This window comes from Anopheles darlingi, chromosome 3 (genome assembly GCF_943734745.1).
Source record: "Anopheles darlingi chromosome 3, idAnoDarlMG_H_01, whole genome shotgun sequence".
Classification (NCBI taxonomy): domain Eukaryota; kingdom Metazoa; phylum Arthropoda; class Insecta; order Diptera; family Culicidae; genus Anopheles; species Anopheles darlingi.
Window position 1 is genome coordinate 8,111,754 of NC_064875.1, and position 19,713 is coordinate 8,131,466.

Sequence of the window (19,713 nt, forward strand, 5' to 3'; positions counted from 1 at the left end):
GAAACATACCAAACAATCGCATTCCTCGCAGCTAAGGGATCCCCGGAGCAAACGTAGCATCGGGTTGCCAAGGGAAACGGTCGCCTATAGTTTCCCTTGCTATACGCTCCTTTTGCTAAGGCCCAGGCTAAGGCTTGCTAAGAGTGCTAGTCAAAGCCATGCCGTTTCTGTTTTTGCTATTAGGTCCTGGGTTTGCCGGCTTTTCGCCGGTAGCACAGCCGAAGCTAGCTGAGATTTGGACTCCGACCAAGACGAGGCCATGTTTACACCAAAAAACCATATGGTCGTAGCGCCAGAATGCGGCAGAACAGCCACGTGCGGTGGGGTGTAAATCATGTATGCTCGATCGCGCGTTCCGGGGCACTTTCACACGTTTTCGACGCATTATCGAATCTCACGACGCCTCAACAGCAACAGCAGCAGTAGCAGCAGCAGCAGCAGCAGCAGCAGCAGCAGCAGTTATGAGCGACGATTTATGAAGCATGACTCGTGGTGCCGTGTGGACGTGTTCGAGCCTCGAGCGTGACGCTGGCTTCCCTCTGCAATGCTACAGCCGCGGGACCACATTACTGCCGTAGAGATTTATGCTTTGGGCAAAGGGCCGGGAGCAACAAGTTTTCCTGGAGGTACATCCGGAAATTCCGCACACTACAGGACTACTGTTGCGTGTGACGCTCTATTCGGTTGGCATACACTGAGAGTACCATCTTGTTGCTCTAGCTGAAGACAACTATTTAACCCTCCCGAAAAACATCTCCATCGACACGGGAGCGGTCACGCAGTTAACGCAGTGACGCGTCTTATCAACGTTTTCGGGGGAAGGGAAGGTAGGCGATAGATTTCGGCCATCGCCATCGATAAGGGCGCAATAAAACGACCATTCTACAACCCCATTCATAAGCGATTGTGTGAGGCGAGGTTGGCCAAGGGTGTTGGTCAGTGCGTCAGATGATTGAGGAGACCTATCGGTTCCCACCTCACTTCCTTCCTGCCGGACACAATCGACAAACGGGGGCAAAATAGAGCAAATCGGGGAACAAAATAGATCTTCGCCTTACCGATAAGATGGGGACCGGTGGCGGGTCCTGGGAAGGTGATCGAGTTCCGACTGCCGGTTTTATCGATTCGCTGTGGTCTCGAACGTACCGACGTCTAGCGGTTTTTTCGTTCATTCGGTATTCGAGACCATACCGATTAACTCCGGGTTTGGTTTTTATCTTTTTGGCAGGTTGGCCGTGATTTTTTTTTCTCAGCGCCCAGGGAAGTGGCGCGGGGAGGTAGATGGCTGTAAGGGGTGCTATGCATCGGTCCCAATCTTGCCGCATCTCGATTGCCCGGCCCTCGATCCCGCGCCGGTTAATTGAGGTGTATTTGGAAGCTCTCGCTTTCGATTGTTTTGTGTAGCTGGCCGGGAGCTAGAGTATAGGATTGAGGGTCTGAGGTTAGGGGTTAAAGAAGGATTGGGTACTTCTTTTTAATCCCATACAAGATCTTCGACCATAGGGAACGCGGCGATGCCTTTTGTGAGAGTTTGGATTCGAATACAATCATAAAAAAACATTGCGAATCTCTTCTCACTATCATTGCGCGAACCCACGCTGTCTAGTTGTGGCAGCCACGATGCCCGCGACGATGTGATGGACGATTGCACTGAACTGATAGCGCAGTCGCGTAGTGCACCCCTGCCGACTGCAGTTGCAACCGATGCACTATTAACTGCACTTCTTATCGTGTTTGGAGTGGCCTCGCCAACTACAGCATTTGCAAAAGTTCTCCTCCGGCATACGATTCCCTCTATGTGGCCCGTACGAAGCGGTCTGCTAGTTTGAAAGCATGCGCCCGGCACTCGGCCATCAGACTCGCTTCAAATCCCCGGGGCAGGCTGCGCTGGCCTTTCAACCACTAGCGCATGGCGCAGCCCGCCCACATTCAAACCTCTCAATGCACCTCACCGGAGACAGTATCTGGCGCACCGTAGTTTCGAGACCACTGCAAACTCTTGATGAGCGAAGAGTGATATGCAAATTAGTCCCTGTGCACACACATGGTTTGTTTAGTATTTTATGGACCAGCCTCCTCATTTTATGCAGCTGAGCTCATTATAATTAATTGCCTTTAACTAGTTTAAAATATTCTAGTTATTATAGGTCTTTAAAATGTGAAAACAAAACTATAGCTAAGGTGCGCACGCGGCAGCATGACGTCGTTGCTTGTGCTTGTGGTTGGGGTTCGGGTGCACCTTGCGCCAACAGCCTATCGGATCGCTCTGATTGACGCTATTATCGGGCTGATAAGAACGTAGTCGCGGAGAGCTATTTTTAGACGAAGGGGTCGACGACGAAACGTTTCCCCGAATGAAACCGTCTTGTAAGGTGCCGCTTCAAATCAGCCACAGATGGTGTAAGTGGTTTGTGGGAGCTTCATTTCTCTATTCCTTTTTTTTTTTTTATCGATACCTTGCGCAGGTTTTGGTTCAAATCTTTACAGGCAGCTGTGCATGTGACGTGGATCCGTTTTTTAATGTTGTGCGAAATAAATATATTAGAATTTTTGTGTTCTTTCTTCAACCGACATATTCCCGTTAAATTATTCGAACGCGTTTCAGTTTTGGAAGAAGAAAAATGCATTAAACTTTTCTCCGAACCGAACCTCAGGAGCAGTTAAATGTTTAAACCTAACGTAGTGCACAGCTATATCCAGCAGAGGGCGCTTGATGGCAGGATTTCTCGAGGGATCTGAGTAACCATAGCATGTTAGTAGTATCCACTGCATCTGTGCTAATCAGCAGCTAATGTATCCAAGTAGGTTTTTCAACCATTTTCCCGTGTTTTCCCCCAACACACGAAACGCGAGATAAACCACGACTTTAATAGCAGAGCGGCCACGAGAGCAAACAGCACATTCTGGGCAAACATTTTCCGAGCAGGCTGCTTGATTTAACTCACGAAAATGAGTAACTCTGTGCTGAGCTCCGCGTTGCTAGGACAGGAACTGCGCTCCTCCTGAAGACCTCGTGCCATCCCGCCGCCGCCACCCTTTTCGTGCCGTGTGAGTAAAACGAGCGACACAGCGAGCGACTGCTGAACGGCGCGCGCGTTATAACGTGTGTATTTGTGAGTGAATTCACATACCTAGAACACCACCACAGGAGAAAACCCAAAAGCGGCGGCCATTGGGAGGAAAAGCGGGAAAATGGAATGAAGCAAAAAAAAAACTTCACAAAAATTGCTCACACCCTACGTCGTTTGTGTCTGTGGCCATACACACAGCCGTCTGTTTTTTTTTTACTATTAACAACAGCAGCAAAAAGTGCTGAGGATTGCGTCCCGCTGCCTGCCAACTGCAGTTTGCACTTCGGAGGTGGCGTTACGAACCGTTACGTACGCACTCCAGCGTAGGTGGAGGACGTGCGTAGACATCCACAACACCCTTGCTCATGGCTCTGGGTATATGGATGTCTGTTTGCGTTCATTCTACGCCGACGACGACGACGACGACGACAAACACTGACGCACATACAAACACACAGCTCGGGACGTCCTGGATGGCCTCCTCGGATTTGCGTTGGGGAGGGGGGGAAGGTTGTCAGGCAGCCGGACTGGAGGAAGGTGTAAAGGGAGGGGACCGGTTGTAGGCGTTTTGGGCAGGACGTACATAGTGTCCCGGAGTTGTGTTGTGTATCGCCGTAAAATCGATCGTTTCACGCAACGCTACGTTAGAACGCCCGGTTACGGCCGGATGCACCGATGCACCGACTCCCGACCCGGCGTGCCAGACGGTCGGTGGTGGGGCGGCGCAATGCAGCATGAAGAATTGCATCCTTACGCTGATGACGCTGCAGCCCGCGGTGGGGCGGAGAAGCGAAGCACAGCGGGCTGCTTGCTCGTTGCTCCTGCTGGATGATTAAAAATAATTGAGTTTGAGTTGCTGCGAGATTGATTTCGGTTCCCGCGCCGGTCTCGAGGTTTGACACCACGGGAATTCATTTCCGAATCCCTTACTAGGAGGCGCTGGAAGTTTGACAGCTTTTGGAAGTGTGTGTGTGTGTGAGAGAGAGAGTTATACATTTAAAAATAACGTCAAAACCCAATCATCCATCTTTATTGATGGTTTAACAAGTTTCGCAAGTTCCACAAGGCAGCCCAACCTAACCGGAAAACCCGGAAAAGTGTGAGATGCATTGTCTCTATACGCGAGAAGTGGAAGCCCCTATCCACCCCCCCCCCCCAACCCTCCACCGCGCGCCACGAAATGCAATAACTTGAAATGAGGTCAACCAAGGGTTGCATCGGATTCGTAGTTTCTGCGGCGAGAAGGAGAAGAACTGCAGCAAAATGAAGTGCACAACTAGCGCGCGACTGCCGAAAGTGCGTTTTTCTTCTTCTTCTTGCACATTAAAACGGGATTCTGGAGGACAATGAAAATTGGGAAACTATAAGTTTTCCCGCAGGCAGTTCTGCCGAATGGAGGGAGTGCTCGTGTCGCCTTTATCTCAAGCTTCTATTGCTGCCTTTCCTCGGGGAGGAGCGTTACGCAAAATCGCACCGAACTGAAAGGTCTCGCATTTTGGCAAACGCTAATCGCGAAAGTAATAAAAATGCCAGCTTCCTCTACTCTCTACCTTCAGCCACTGCAGCTACCTCTCCACCCTCCACCCTCTACCCACCAGAGGGTCAGGGCATCGGAATTTAATTGCACCACCGCGCGCGCCGCATGCACTTTGCTTGCCCGTTCTTTCGCCTCATCTCCCTGTTTTCTCATCTCATCTATATCTCTCTCGTTCTCTTTTCGTTCATAATTTCGTCGAGCTTCCCCTCGCTACCTTACAACCTACCTACCTACCTCGTTACCTCGAGCTTCTATCACCTAGATCGCATCGGTGAGACCCACCGAAGCGAGTGGAGTGGAAATTTTACGAGAAAATCCCTCTCAAAAGCGGATGGATTTCCATCATCACCACCACCACCATCATCATCATCACCATCATCATCGTCGTCGCCGTCATCGTCGCCGTCATCGTCGTTGTGCTTCTCCATCGCTGGCTGGCTGGCGGCCGCGTCGGAGGCCTACACACGCTGATGAATTTTGCATTTTCATTCAATAACTCACACAACCACACGGAACGCGCCGTACGAATAGGTCCTGTTCTACGCCACCCCGCCTCCCCTGGTCGTGCGGCCCACCCGCCACGATGATGCAGACGCGTAAATATGCCACCGGAAGCACCGTGGCGGAGGAAGAGCGAGAGGATGGAAGGGAGGAAAATCGGAAAACCAGCGACGGCGGTGTGGGAAATGCGAGCGCGAGCGAAAGGATAGCACGCGCGCGAGAGAGTCATGTCTGTGTGTGTGTGTGTGCGTGTTAGGGGTGAAAGTGTATTTGCGTAGAGTACATGTCTGCCTACGTGTGTTTGTGCCTTCTATAACTGTGTTGGTGCTATTCTGGGTGGGGGGTGTGGGTGCGTAAGGACATGCGCATCGTGACGCCACCCGCTGGCACTGCGAGAGCACTTTGGCATCTCATCTTCGCTTCTTTTGCTCACCGAGCTCACCGGCTCTCATTTTCGCTGCTAATTGCAGGAGCGCAGGAAAAGTGCCGCGACGGCGACGACCACGACGACGACAACGACGGTTCGATTCGGGGTTGGTTTTATGGTCCGGTTTCGCTTCGCTCGCAGTTGCAACCCGCGACGCGGTCTAGGCGTTTGGTCCACAGCGTTGTGAGAGCGAGAGTTGTTGGTGTAGGAGCACCGCAAAAAAGGCATGCAGAACTAGCGCAACCCCACCGAGGAGACACAGAGTGCACACGGGGGGAGGGCGCGCCACCGCCACCGACAGCAGGAGGAGCGTGTTGTGTGGTGGGACTGGCGGTCTACCCAGTAGGCGAGGTGTGCAGCAGCAGCAGCAGCAGCTCCAGCTTTTGGTCAGTGTGAATTGTGGGATGAAAATGATTTAGATTTTTGTGTTGCCAACCGTCGAAGCAGCCTATGAGCCAGCACCGGGACGACGGGGACTGAGGTAAGCGCCTAGAAGACACCGTGATACCTACTGCCAGTGGTTGCTACGATGAAACGACGAGTGTGTGTGTGTGTGTTGTGGCACAGTGCTGTGACAACAGTGGGAACAATGGAAGGCATGAACAGCAATCGGTGATTATATCAAGTTAGTCCTCGCGAAAAAGGAGGGAGGAAAATTGTGAAAAACTCGTGTGAAAACTCGTGTGAAACCAGCGGTTACACTTTTTGCCGTGTAGCTAGCACCGCACATCGGGTTCTATCGATTTTTCCTGCCACCATTTTCCGCCTTTTTTCTTTTTATTTGTTACTCGCGAAAGGATGGCGCGACGGTCGCGTGGTAGGAGCGGAGGGACAGGAGGGACAGGAGGGGGAGGCGGTTGGTCGTTCGCTCACCACACACTGTGCTCACCGACCTGGACCACCTTGCAGCTGGGTCGTGGAGTACGGCGTGTGTGGAGGTTTTGTGTGTGTGTGTCTGTGGAAATCAAAGGCAAAGGAAGAAAATGGTGGAAAGTTGGGAATTTTAAACACGGCCCCGTAGCCTGATAATGGTGAGAAGCCCCCCGGGAAAATTGCACGATTGCAAGTGATTTTTTGGGGCGACGATCCGACCCCGTGGCGGTGAGGGAGCGTCTCAGCGACATTCGCCTCCAAAAGAGAGATACTGCGTGCAGTCAAAGTCCAGCGCGAGCTAGTATACTGGCTGCTACTATGATGTGCTTTGCTGTGTGAGTGTGTGTATGTGCGATTGTGTGCAGTATCGTAGTGTGTTTGTGTGCTTGGCGGTGCTGGATCTCTGCTAGGAATGCAGGAGCAGCCACCACCACTATTCTGAAGGCCTGAAAACAAGAAGGAATTCGCAGCTTCAAAAGGCCTGATAAAGAAGATAAAGAACCGCGACCGCTGCTCCTGGTAAACTTCATTCTGCACAGGTGAGTTCCTCCATTTTAGCTGAATTCGTAGAATCGTTTTTCCTGTACTTGTGCCGAGAGAAGGAGAGAATGTGTGACTCGCAACCGGAGACAGAGAGAGAGAGAGAGACTAGTAGAAGCTGAGAGAGCTTCGTGTCAACTTGGACAATCGCATCCCCCCAAAAAGGGGATTCTTAAGGGAGCAAACTGGCTGTTAGTGTTGGTCAGAGTTGGTGCAAAAATGAAACGAAAATCAAGGAAGTAATTAATTGCTCTTTGATCATTCATCATCATCACAGGCTACTACAATCATTTGTTTCGTGACGAATGAAAGGTACATCTAAGTAAGCTTTAAAATTAACACAGGGTGCACTTTTCACTCATCGGAAGCATTTCCCGCCTACTAGGGGGAATCGCTTCGCCTGTTTGTTGCATTTGCAAAACTCAAACCGGAATTTGCTTTCTCAACCAAAGGGATGCGCTTTGGCATCGTTTGCGCTCCACAAATACGCGCGTTTGCCGAACCCCATGCGGTCACGCGACCTTCCCAAAAATCCGCCATTCCAGCGTGATTTAGATAGGTACCACGGCCGAGTACCACCGAGATTCGCGAGCGAAATGGCGAAGAAGAGAGAGAGAGAGAGAGAGAGAGAGAGAGAGAGAGAGAGAAAGAGAGCGAGAAAGAGAGAGAGAGAGAGAGAGAGAGAGAGAGAGAGAGAGAGAGAGAGAGAGAGAGAGAGAGAGAGAGAGAGAGAGAGAGAGCAGTAGCAGTAGCAGTAGTAGTAGTAGCTGGCCTGGCTACTATGAAAAGGATTCATTTCCCCCCCACACACTCACACAGAGACACCGTAACGACGCGCGCCACGAGACCGCCATTGCCGAACTGATTAGCAGGGAACGCGTGCGCGCGCGTGTGTGTGTGTCACATTGCCCCCCCCCACCCACCACTCCCACTCTTCTCATAAGAAGTTCGTGCGTGTGCGTGTGTGCTGTGTGTCTGATTTCGAGGCTCTCGAAACTCGAAAGGACTCACTGACGAGCACCTCTCCCCCTGCGCTGTTCCTTGGGGCCGCTGTTGGCGCTCATGCCAACGATGGCCGGCGGTCAGGGGTCGTCGCCGCGAGGGGAACCGACGACGAATGACAAATTGACGAACGGAATGGGACACACGGAACGAGGAGACACGGTGCCGATCGACCGAAACGAAATCGGAACGAAAACTCATTAAAATTATTGAGCAGAACCCTAGGACGGGTTGCCCCTGTGTGCGTGTGCGTGTGTGTGTGTGTGTGAGTCCCGGTCCGGTCGGGGTCGGAATGGCCATCTTTCTCTCTTTCTCTTTCTCTCTCTCCGGTCTGGGCCACGGTCCGGTTCGTTGCGCTGAAATCGAATAAAAATCGAAATTGTCAATTCGATTCACATCGGAAAGGAGCAACCAACAAACACCGGGCCCCCCCGGGAGGAAAGGTGAGGTCACCGTGATGGACGTGATTTGGCGGCTTCCATGTTGGTCCACACATATACATATATATATATATGGCATGCTGGACACAACACACATAAGGATATGGTGGCACATTTTGGCAATCCGTCACCTTTCACTGCTTGTCGGTTGCTGGATTTCGGGGTTTCTGTTCATCCGAGATGCGAGAAGGAATGTGCGACGTGCGATGGATTAACAAACAAAAAATGTAATAACACCCCACGCCTCCTCCTTCTCCTCCTTCTCCTTCTCGTGGGAGTAAATGCCTCCGGAAGTGTATCTCTTATACAGCGGCGTCGTAGATAGTTTGTTTCCGTCCGTCCGGATGGCAGATTACGCTGTAAGCCTCCACTGTTGTTTGGGCGGACGGTGTGGCACACATTATTTAGGCCACACGCCAGGCTTACCATAAGTGTTCCACTCTCTCTCTCTCTCTCGCGCGCGCATTCTCGGTGCCGCTAGTAGTGCTGGGCTACACCACTGGTTAAATCCCCAATAAACATTCATAATTCATTGCCCCTGCTTTAGGCCCCGCGGACTAGTAGTAATAGTAGTAGTAGTAGAAGAGGCCGTGAGGCTAGTAGTGAAGTACCGGGGTCGAGGATGGATGCCACCACCCACGACATGAAGATAAATGGAGTCGGCCTACGGGCAATTTCGTGGAGCGGCGATTGAGTGGCAAACGGGGCGCACCGCGTGCAGGCTCTCATTTCCATGGTTTCCTGCGATGATGTTTGTGCGGCTACTATAGTGCTAGTGTCGTATCGTGTTGCTGGTCATCGTTTTAAGAGCACGGCAAAGTGTGCTTTGATATGAAGGCTATACACTCGGTTTCAGCTAGCTTGTCATTATTGAACGAATATTTCTAGAACTGATTGATGAATACACTAATGCAAGAAGTTGTGTGTGTGTGTGTATGATTGGTTTGGTAAATTTTTTTGTTAAATATATGGTACTGCATTGAACTGCTTCCTATCAACCACCAAACTTTGTTTAAGGTACTTCAGGATAATGGGATACATAGAATCGGTTCACAAGTATTTTTAACCATCTATGGGTACTAAGATGCACATCGATTCTACTTAACATTTTGTTACACAGCTCATTGAATCTCTGGTGGAACCGAGTACCTTTTCCAGCTAATGGCAATCAAATCCGCCTCTGATTAAATTCAATTTACATCTAGCGATATCGCGGCGCATCGAGGTATAAAGAATATTTAACGCACCAGCTGCTCGTTCGCAGGAACAACCCACTCGCTAAACGTGTGCGCCGGTGTGTTCATCAACGGAAGGCGCGCAGGCGAGGGAAGAAGTCAAGATTCTGGGGAAGGCATTCTCGGTCCTCGACCTGACCTGATCGCCTGACTGTGCATGTGGTGTAACGTTTCCCGGTACTGTGCACACCACCAGGTACAAGCGCTCGTTGAATGTTGAAGCATAATGCCGTACCACGCTGTGTGCTGCACCTACAGATCATTTGGCGTCGCAAGTTCCCAAGATCCCAAGTTCGACTCCTACGCTCCGACGGCGTCAGCCATTGAAAACTTTCGACGGGCATCGACCCACTAAAGCAATAGCTGCAGAAGACGGCGTGTTGGGTGTGAATTCGAGTACCTTGAATGGTCGGTAGGAGTAGGTCGCCTCCACATTTCTAGCCAGCACGTGGGCGCAGCGCTGAAATCGGAAAAGTGTAGCTACTGAAGGTGGGGGTGTTGCTAATCGGAGAAAAGGTGGTTCTCCTTCACAACCTCAGCCCAACAGTCGACGACGGGGACGGATGTAACACTGTATTCAGGTGAATTTAATTACCGTGGAACACACACGCGCGCGGATACAGTTGATCCTAGTGGCTCTATTTTGATGCGAGATCACGGCAAAACCTGGTGCGACTTGGACCGTCATGGACATCATGTGCTGCTACTGCTGCTGCTGCTGCTAGTGCTGCTGCGGTTTGCACTCGATACTCTCTAATTATGGCGCTCGGTGTGCTACGAAAACACGAAACTCTACTTGACATTCAAGCCTGCAACATGACAGCGAAACTCTTGTCGTAATGAGGCAGGAAACAATGGGGCTGGATCTGCTGGTGCTGGAGCGTTCGGTAGAGGCTCTTGCCTTGTCTGCTGCTGGAAAATACTTCCCGTCCGTTGTCCTTGGCTTCACCATACTAGATATGATTTGTTTCGTGCAGTTTCCTATTGCTATATTGCTCCAATCCTGCGGAACAGTGACACCGACCGGTGTGAGGGGGAGTACCAGCACGGAAGAAATAGTTTCTCAAGCACCTGCACAGAAGGGGTCCTGCAGGATTCTACTGCTTCAAACGCGAACGGGGTTGCTGCACAATAACACTTTTCGTTTCGGTCAACACTTTTCCGTTGTGCCACTTGCTCTCGGTACAATTTATGCTCCTATTTGCATTTGTGCTAAGGACCCCCTCTCCTCTCGGATAGTAGGTCCGGATCGTGCGGTCACTCGTGGTTCGGACGTGGCGGGCACTTGCCATCTTGCATTCCACCACCTTGCTGCAAAACGGTGGACCGACACTAACCGACAAACACCCACTCGAGGTCGAGGTGGTTTCCTCCGGGTAGCGTACTCCAGTAGAGCCACACTTTTCCACCACCACCATAATTGACCTTCAAAAGCAGCGCTTTGCGCAACAACAAGGGGGAAAGGACCACCGCAAACCACAAGTCCGCGCGCGGCCGCTCGGACTGCTTGAAGGGGTCACTTCAAAACAACGCCATGGAAAAGTGCTTCTCTTCTCGGCAACAACAACAGAAAAAGAGGGACCAAGTCGCCCGCACCCAACAACACATCCAAGTGCCGCTGTTGCGGGATGTTAAATTATGATATTTTCAGCAAATTTCGCTAGCTATGGCTGACTGGCTGGCTGGCTGGTGAGCAACGAAGGGAAGGGAACCATTAGCACTCATAATTCGATGATAGACTGTGGCCGATCGCAAAGGCCATACGGCGGGATGATAAATTTTCATCAAACTTTCCATGGCCCACCATCGGCACACCGAACACCGAACACGCTCACCAGATCCATCACACTACCGCTGGTCCCCCGTCACCCGCGGGTCTCGTAGACCCCCCAGAACGGGAGCGCGGAACCGGAAAAGCGAACTAGAAAACTTGTGACACACAAAATACGACACAATAGGCGACGAGAGAGCGAAACAGAAGGGAGAAAAAGGGAGGAGGTACAATTAGGGAGCATCAGGAGAAATTCTTATCGCCTGCAATCGAGAAGGTTTTTTTTTCGTGTTTGGCAGCATAAGAAAAAAGAGAAAAACAACCAACCAGACCACCAGAAAGAAAGAAAAACGATGGAGAAAATGGAGCTCTAACTCCTGAGCGAAGATGCTCCACCATCGTGACAATGGAGCCCTTCGCATGGGGTGAGGCAGTATACCAATCGAAACTTTTCCATTTCCACTACCCAGCCCCCAACCCCAGCCCCCCGGTTACCATCAGGGCCTTGGCCAGGTGTAACCGATGCTCTAAATAAGTTGTGACGCCCAATGGTGGCTGGCTGGCTGGCTGGCTGCCCGTCACAAACAATTACCCAAGCATTACCGAACCGGAGCGAGTGGATGCTTCTGCCCAGAGCCTGCACACACGTGTGTGTGTGTGTGTGTGTGTGTGCGGATCAGGCGAGCTAGCTTCGAGGAAGCTTTTGTTGGAAAATTTATCCCTTCTCCTTCTGCTCATTCACTTTCTGTAAAATGAAAAGAAGGTACAGCAATACAGAAGGCAGAGAAGGGTACGCGGTGGAAGGACGTGGTCGATCCATTTCTCGTCCGCCATTTCGAAGCCGCTTCCTATTGTTTCAACGGCCGGAGCAATGAAGGAAAGTAGTTGGAAAAGCAGCAGCAGCAGCACCAGGTGCATCCTGCTAGCACGAGAAGAATGCATTAGAAGATGCGCAGATTCGCTGGTGAAATAGCGAGGTGAGGTTATTCGACATATTTTGAGCCAACTGCAATAATTTTAATGATCCCCAATTAGTGCGCCGAGTTGAAGTCTATTTAGTGCGCAACGGCTGCTATTGTGCTACTAGATTGCTTCCGTTTTTTTCCCCGCTAGCCTACTAGACTTCTTCACCTCGGCGCTAGGCGCTACGACTCTGCAGTGTTTGCAAAACAACAACAACAATCATCATCATCATTATCAACCAAATGTTTGTCGGTTCATTAGACGCATTAAACTTCAAACGTACTCGCCTCGAGTGCTAATTAGACCAATTAAATCAATCGTCTGTTAAAACCGAACCATTCCTAGATCACGTTATTAACACATTTTTCTTTCTTCCTTTTGTATAATTTCAGCTCTTTGACAACTCAACGTGTCTCCATCCAGAAGCGATTGCTCAATTAGACACTTTGGAAGAAAGCTGTTTGACTTTCGGACGACGGCAACCGATAAGTCAATAGCGGAAATCATTGTGCACAAACACACAAACAGCAGTAACAGCAACAGCAGCAACAGCGGCCGCCCGGTCCCGGGTTCGATCTGTTTTCCATTTAATCCGATAATGTTTTCACACGAACGACGGGATGGAATCCAAACCCAAACATCAACACAACTTCTACCCAAAAAGCTATTCCCCTCCGCACTCTAGCACTACTAGGGAGCAGCAAACGGGAAGATTGTTGCATGTCTTCCGGGCGGCGGGGGGGCACCTAATCCAATCCGGCGACCACCTGTCGTCGTCGTCGTGGATGTCTTAATTTGAATTCGTCACTCGCCTCGTGGTAGCTAATAAATTAACTCCGACGTCGGCCAATGCGGTGCATGAATTTTCGGTGGCGTACCCGGGGAGCGAAAGCGAAACAACAAAAAAACGGCAAATTGGCCGACGGAGTGGAAAGTGGAAAAAGTCCTGCCGGCCATATGCAAACGATGCAAATCGAGAAACCGACCAATCCTCCAACGATTGGAGTCGCTGATACGCCGCTGCTGGAGGCGAAGTAATTTTCCAATTTCAACGGAACTTAATTGAATTCGGATGGTGGCGCCGGTCGACGACGACGACGACGATCGACGATCGCGTGAACCAGAAAGCTACCTTTCGCCGCACTCATCGTTTACAGCGAATTCATGTCCTGCTGCCACTGTCTAGTCCGTTGCCCCTGAGGCTGACCATCAACTCACACTCACACTGGAGCTTGGAGAAGAAGCTGAAGATGAAATCGAGCTACTAGCGCGCACCGGTGGAAAATCAATTTTCCATGCAATTTATTTTAAATTTGTATGAGAACTCAACGCGCAACGCACCGTAAGGGAGTCGTAAGGGATCGTGAGAGGTTGATGTGGTGGTTGGCAGACTTTAGGCCAGGAGTCCGGCGGCCTTCACCCGGCGACTGATAGCTGAGAGTGTGCGCACGCAAAACCAATTAGTGCTGTGCGTGCGGCCGTGCGTGCGTGACGTAGAACGGACGGTTCTAGGCGGCCCCGTCGCGCGTTTCCTTTCGCAATCGCAAGCATCGTATGTGTTTTCGTAATTAATACCCTTTTTTCCCGATTTTCCGCGCACGCTCGTGGCGAATATTTAATTACTGTGGCGTTGTTTTACTAATTTCTTTTTATCTCAACAAACACACAGCTACAAACAAACAAACAAACACGGCGCCGCTGTCCACAACAACAATAGCGCAGGCGAAACAACAACAAAAAAAACCCCCAAAACGTAAAATCACGATTTACATGCTAATGCAGAGAGCGGAGCAAACAGTCGCGAAGCGTAAAATCGTAAAATTGAATTCCATTTCATCCGCGCGCGCTTCGCCATGCCACGCCACGAATGATACTGCAAGCAGCCACCGCGCTGCGCTTGCAGCAAGTAACAACGTGTACACGTACACGTACCACCTACTGGTAAAGCAAAGCCGCGCAAAGTTTGGAGAAAATGGTGCCAAACTTTTGATTATAATTATGGCGAGTTAGACTTGCCGCGCCGTCGGTGCTGTGGAATTGTATGGTATGAACTTTTCCAATTGCTGGAAAAGCTGGGAAAGTAACCGGCGGGCCATGTGCCAAACGTATGGCTCACTGGCGCTCTGGCGTTGAATCCTTTCGAATCTACTGGGGAGCGCCATGGTTGGCACGAGGCAATGATGTATAATTGTGTATTTGTTCTCAATTTGTTTTCCTTTTTTTGTTTTAGGACAAGTTGCAGTACCAGTACGTCGCACCGTAACCGATTGTTTGTGTTTCCCGTAGTGTTACTTTGGAAGTGTCGTGTGTGTGTGTGTGAATTAGAAACATAAATCCAGAAGACGAACCTGCTGTTGATCGATCCAGCAGTTTGCGGAACTTACCATACGCGCTAATTACTGTAGCAAAAGTGTGTTTTGTAGTGGTGGTGGTGCCGTACGTGTGCAAATACTGGTGTCGTCTTTAACCTCTCGGTGTCTAATCATGCTTCGACGGTCGCGTGAATCCGTTCGACAATGTCGTCGTCAGTTGGCAAGTGCAGGGCTGATGACCGAAGCCGGCGCCGCAATAGAAGCTCTACCGTGAACTGGAGCCCTCATCCGTTCGCGATGGCTGCAACGTCGGAAGTGACGTCCTGCGGCCCGGGCAGACCACCACCGTCCGCGGTGGCTGGAGAAGATCACCGTAGACACCGTAAACTCACGACGACGACGACGACGACGACGACGGGAGGATGGACACAGCTCGGCAGCGTTTGGCCGTCGTTGGCCGGGTTGCTACTAGTGCTGACGCTGCTCACCGTGTCCATTGGTCCGGTGCAGGGAGAGAAAACGAAGACATGTAAGTAGAGCGACGGAAGGGCGACGCTTCGACGGAAGCGGGTCGCTTTTGATCTATTCTAATGATGGCAGGTATTGTGATCCCCCTCCGGAAGCTGGCTAAAATGGAGCTTTTAATTGGAAATTAATCTGCGCCCTGCACCTGCAGAGTGGTGCATTGCATTCCGTATCCGTCCATTCTGTCCATGGATTGTACTCCGTTGATTCATTGAGTACGCCGGTTGTTCTCGTAATTTGTTGGAAGATGTTTTCAATGGTTTCAAAGGTAACCTATTGAGATGGTTGAGATTGAATCTGAGATTTGCCAGAAGCTGGCTCATGCGGGGAAGGATGATACCCTTTGTAACAGATAAGGTTACTCCGCCTTGTCTCCAATACCTGAGCTTCCTTTAAACAGTTTCAAGAATCCACTAAGGCACCAGTAAGCTTGATCTGTTCTTGTCCTTGAGCTGGTCCAAACATTCCAAGCCAAAAACCTGCTACCTGCTGACACACTGGGCCATCTGTTGGAGTTCTCAAACAGCACCTGAAACATCCGGGGAGCACACGGACACGGAGAGCGTTTCTCTTGACAAAAAAGCCAAAACCCGATGGACGGATTCACCCCAAATTGCATTTTCTTTAATCATCCTTCCCACCGGACCGGATCTCTCCGACTACTTTCGCCCCGGAAACACGCAAAATCCATTCAATTCTCGATTCATCTTTTCCTCCGGTCCGTCGACCACTCCTCCTTCACCACCAACGTTCCAACGTTCGACGCGTTTGACTTCCGGTGAGGCGGACGCAGCGGGTAAACCAGGAACCGGACAACAAGCTCGCCGGTGTCGGTGTAGTACCGTACCCACTGGTTAACGTACTGGGCCGGGTGCCTGCCCTTCGCCTTTACCTGGCGGGCTAGCACACTAGTACATCGATTACCAGCCGCAGCTTGTTGAGGTTCGCCTCAAATCGTCATCATTAGTGTTATTAGTGTTGCCATTAGACTGCTCCGCCTGTGTGTAAGTGTGTGTGTGTGTGTGTTTGTGTCTTTGTGTGTAGCGGCATGATGTGCTGTGCACGAACGACATGCCAAGCGTTTCGTGTCACGGGCCAATAAAACATACATAATGCTACACAAACACTGCGGACATAGACGCGCGCGCACACACACACACACACACACACACGCCACCCTGGGTTGTGTTGAACAAGTGAACAACAAGCTCCCCTTCCGTCTGCCGCAGGAACGGTACGGTCAGACCATCTTCAAGCGACGTGCGCCGTGGAACGATGGGGAAGCATGGTTTGTCGCGTGGAAATCAAGAGACGGCGCTGTCGTAGTCACCGTACGTAAGTTGGAAGTCAGCATATTGGCGACGGATTGGGCGCTATTTGGCTACTTGATTGGCTTTCGAATCTGAATCTTGCGACGGTTCGGATTCGGAAACTCACCTGAAACTTTTTGATGTCTTTTTCGAGTGACTTGTGACTTCTTGTCGATCCCCTTGAGTGGGTAGAACGACGAATTTCACGAAGATGTAGTTAGGATAGTTGTCTGACTGGATTCCAATATGTCGGGGAACTAAATTGCAATCTTCATGCAAGTAATATGTGTGCCGATGACTACTAGATATCGAGTACGACTACTAGACCGTGGGAACTGTCACACAGCGCGATTGACGTATCCAATTCAAATCTTCACAAACGATCCTGCGTTGAGCTCCTTGCGAACCACAACATAGGTCCTAAATAAGCAACCAAATTCTTCCCTACAAGCTAACCGTAACTAACCGCAAAACTACTTACTCGTAATTTGAATTTTATACCAATCATCGTACTGTCGGTTACCTCTTCTAATCCTGACTTCATCCAAACGTAATTCCGGGGGTAACACTGCCGGAGGTCAGGCTCACGCGGGTTCAGGTTTCGGATCTCGGCCCTCCCCGAACCCCAACCCCAACGTCATCGTCGTCGGGTTAGTGAAGTTAATTTTTAAACCTAACCCTGACTGGTCACCCATTGAATTACCGGCGTCCAGCGAACCGGCATCGGCGGAGGACCATCATCCAAGAGGCAAAAAGGGACCGGCTTCCGGTTACTGCTAGGGATTGCTGTTCGCTGCTGTTGCCGTTGCTGCTAGTGATGGTGGCCGTAATTGAATGTTGTGTGTATTTAATTAGCATTCCGAGCCGGATGTGGGCGGATGTGCGAAATAAAGAGGGACAACAGCAACAACAAGAACAGCACAAAAAAAGAAGGAAAAAGGAAAAACCTCCAGCTCAATGGTCCTCGGCCCGAACAGTACGCCGGGTCGCCGTGGCGCCATTTGCGTGTCGTAAACTTGTTACCGAGTTTTGCTCTCTCTCTCCCTCTCTTTTCGTGCTTTTCTTTCACCGCACTACTCACGTACAAGCTGCCTGCCAGCAGTACGAGGTCAGTATCATACCAGAGCGCTAGAGACCGCCAAAGAGCCGTGGACTTTATTGGACCAGCAATCATTCATTTGCCGACCGAAGCCGCGCTAGTCAGGCTCCACTCGAAGTAACCGCGCGCGCGCCGCCAGGTTAGCGATGTTGTCGAGCGATGTAATCTCAATTAATGGTCGCCCCTTGTGCCGACGCTTCCACCGTCCACCAACCTCCAACGCTTAGAAGGGAGGGGATGCATAAAAACCTTCGAACGACCAAAAACCAAAGTGGATATTGTCCGAAATTACCGATTAGCTCGTGCTGCGCAACAGTGCGCCGTAATTGAGGAGCGCGCTTCGTGATAACATTACGAAATATTATCTACACCGGTAACCGTAACCGGCGACCCACCGACCGACCGACTACCGGCTGGCTGGCTGGCCCGGGTGGCTGGCGTCGTAACGATGGCCCCGATCGTCGTGTGACTAGGCGCCATTTGCTTACTTGTTGATTTGTCAAGCTTCATTTATTGAGACGCTTTTATTTGTTTATACGGCGGCACACTAAATCACGGCCACTGCACTGTGTGGATCGTGGATTTGGGCCTGGGATTCCCCAGTCCTTCCTTCCTGGACTGTGGCTGCTGTCCTCTGACACTGACGCAAAGTGGTAATAAAGTGACATGATGGATGCGTCGGTTTAGTCAGGCAGGTCACGTACCGGCCACCGCCGTCTAATTGCCTGCTACGGCTGGAATGATAATCTTGGCAGGCAGTGATACCGGACGAGCGCAGCCAGGGACTAGACTTCGATCAGCTGCTACACGGAATCCTCCGGGTGCTCCGGAACATACCAGGAAGGCCAGCACCCAACGACATCTAGCAATTGGCGTTTGCCAATCAATACCATCCGGTGCTTCGGTGCAGGAGTAAGCCGTGGCCTTACCTTGTTCCTTGATGGTTCTCTTCATGTATGCCAGTGTGTGTGTGTGAGTGTGTGTGTGTATGTGTGGAATCACTTCAGGTGCGCACGTGCATCCCTCCATTTGCTTGACTTGGATCCACTTGGATGCCCGAAAGTAGAAACTTTACCACGAACAAAAGCTCCTCCAGCAGCAGCAGCAGCAGCAGGGGCCACTTCCTGGCTATCGTATGTGGCTTCTGGCTCCGACATGGCAACACTACCCCGACCCCAGACTACCACCAGCCGCAGCAGAGCAGCTTCCTGGTCCCTGTCCCGGAAACGCCTTGATGTACCTCCCTTCCCCTTTATGGAAGTACACACCCACAGACATACACCTACATAGACACACTGGAACCCCCGAACACTGGTGTTTTGTTTGTTTGTCGTTTGTATGCTACTCCCCCGGTGGTACTTCTTCTTTTTCTTCTTCTTTTGTGTGCGCTGTGCTGTGCTATGGGAGCACAATGGAAAACAAATAGCAAAAATAAGAGAACTCAGCCACAGCAGCAGCAGCACCAGCTGGTGGTAGTGGTGGTGTTGATGCTGCTGCTCCATCCTAGACAGGGGAGCCTAGCGCACCCGGACGGACTGAAACCGGAAACATGTGTGATCTTTCCGGAAGAGTCATTAAACGGATGAGGAGCAGCGATACGTACGCTCTACGGTGTAGATGTGGCGTTGCTGTGCCGTACCGTCGCCCCATCCAACCTGAACCGGAGGGGTGCGACACAAGAAGCTTTTATTGTCCGAATGGACCCAAATGGGTATTGCTACGCGCTGTACTGAAGCTGGACTGCTCGTGGAATGCTACTGCTCGATGGACCATACCGAAGGGACTCTTGGTCCATTCGCAATGGTACCGAGCGGCAACACTTGCAGAGAGTCTAGGTACACAGACGAATTAATGTTATTCCTCTGTTGTGTGACCATCTCTGCTCCTGACGCTGGACCTCTGTCTGTACGAATGTCTATGTGTGTGTGTGTTTCGGGCAGACAGATTGCTTGATTCGATCAAGGACGATGATGTGCCGACCGACAGCCAAGTAGCACTCGAGCAACGATGGCCGCAACTTGAGCGACAGCACTGGACATCGGAGCACCGTAGAGGCTACTTTGTGAGCTCGAATCCTTAAAGAAATGACGGTTAGGTGACACTAACC

The 19,713-nt window shown here is 51.0% G+C and overlaps 1 protein-coding gene across 2 annotated transcripts in view; it reads left to right on the forward strand.

Annotated features, from left to right (window-relative positions):
• The first annotated feature begins 5,691 nt into the window (after positions 1-5,691).
• The window catches only part of LOC125953988 (uncharacterized), a 53,035-nt gene continuing 39,013 nt past the window's right edge, over positions 5,692-19,713 (forward strand). The window contains exons 1-2 of one of the 2 annotated variants that reach the window (XM_049683908.1): positions 5,692-6,017; positions 14,591-15,201. In XM_049683908.1, the coding sequence (XP_049539865.1) occupies positions 14,877-15,201 (325 nt within the window). In that variant the 5' untranslated portion in view covers positions 5,692-6,017; positions 14,591-14,876. The remainder of the gene's footprint in view (positions 6,018-14,590; positions 15,202-19,713) is intronic. The other variant, XM_049683906.1, reaches the window with a different exon arrangement.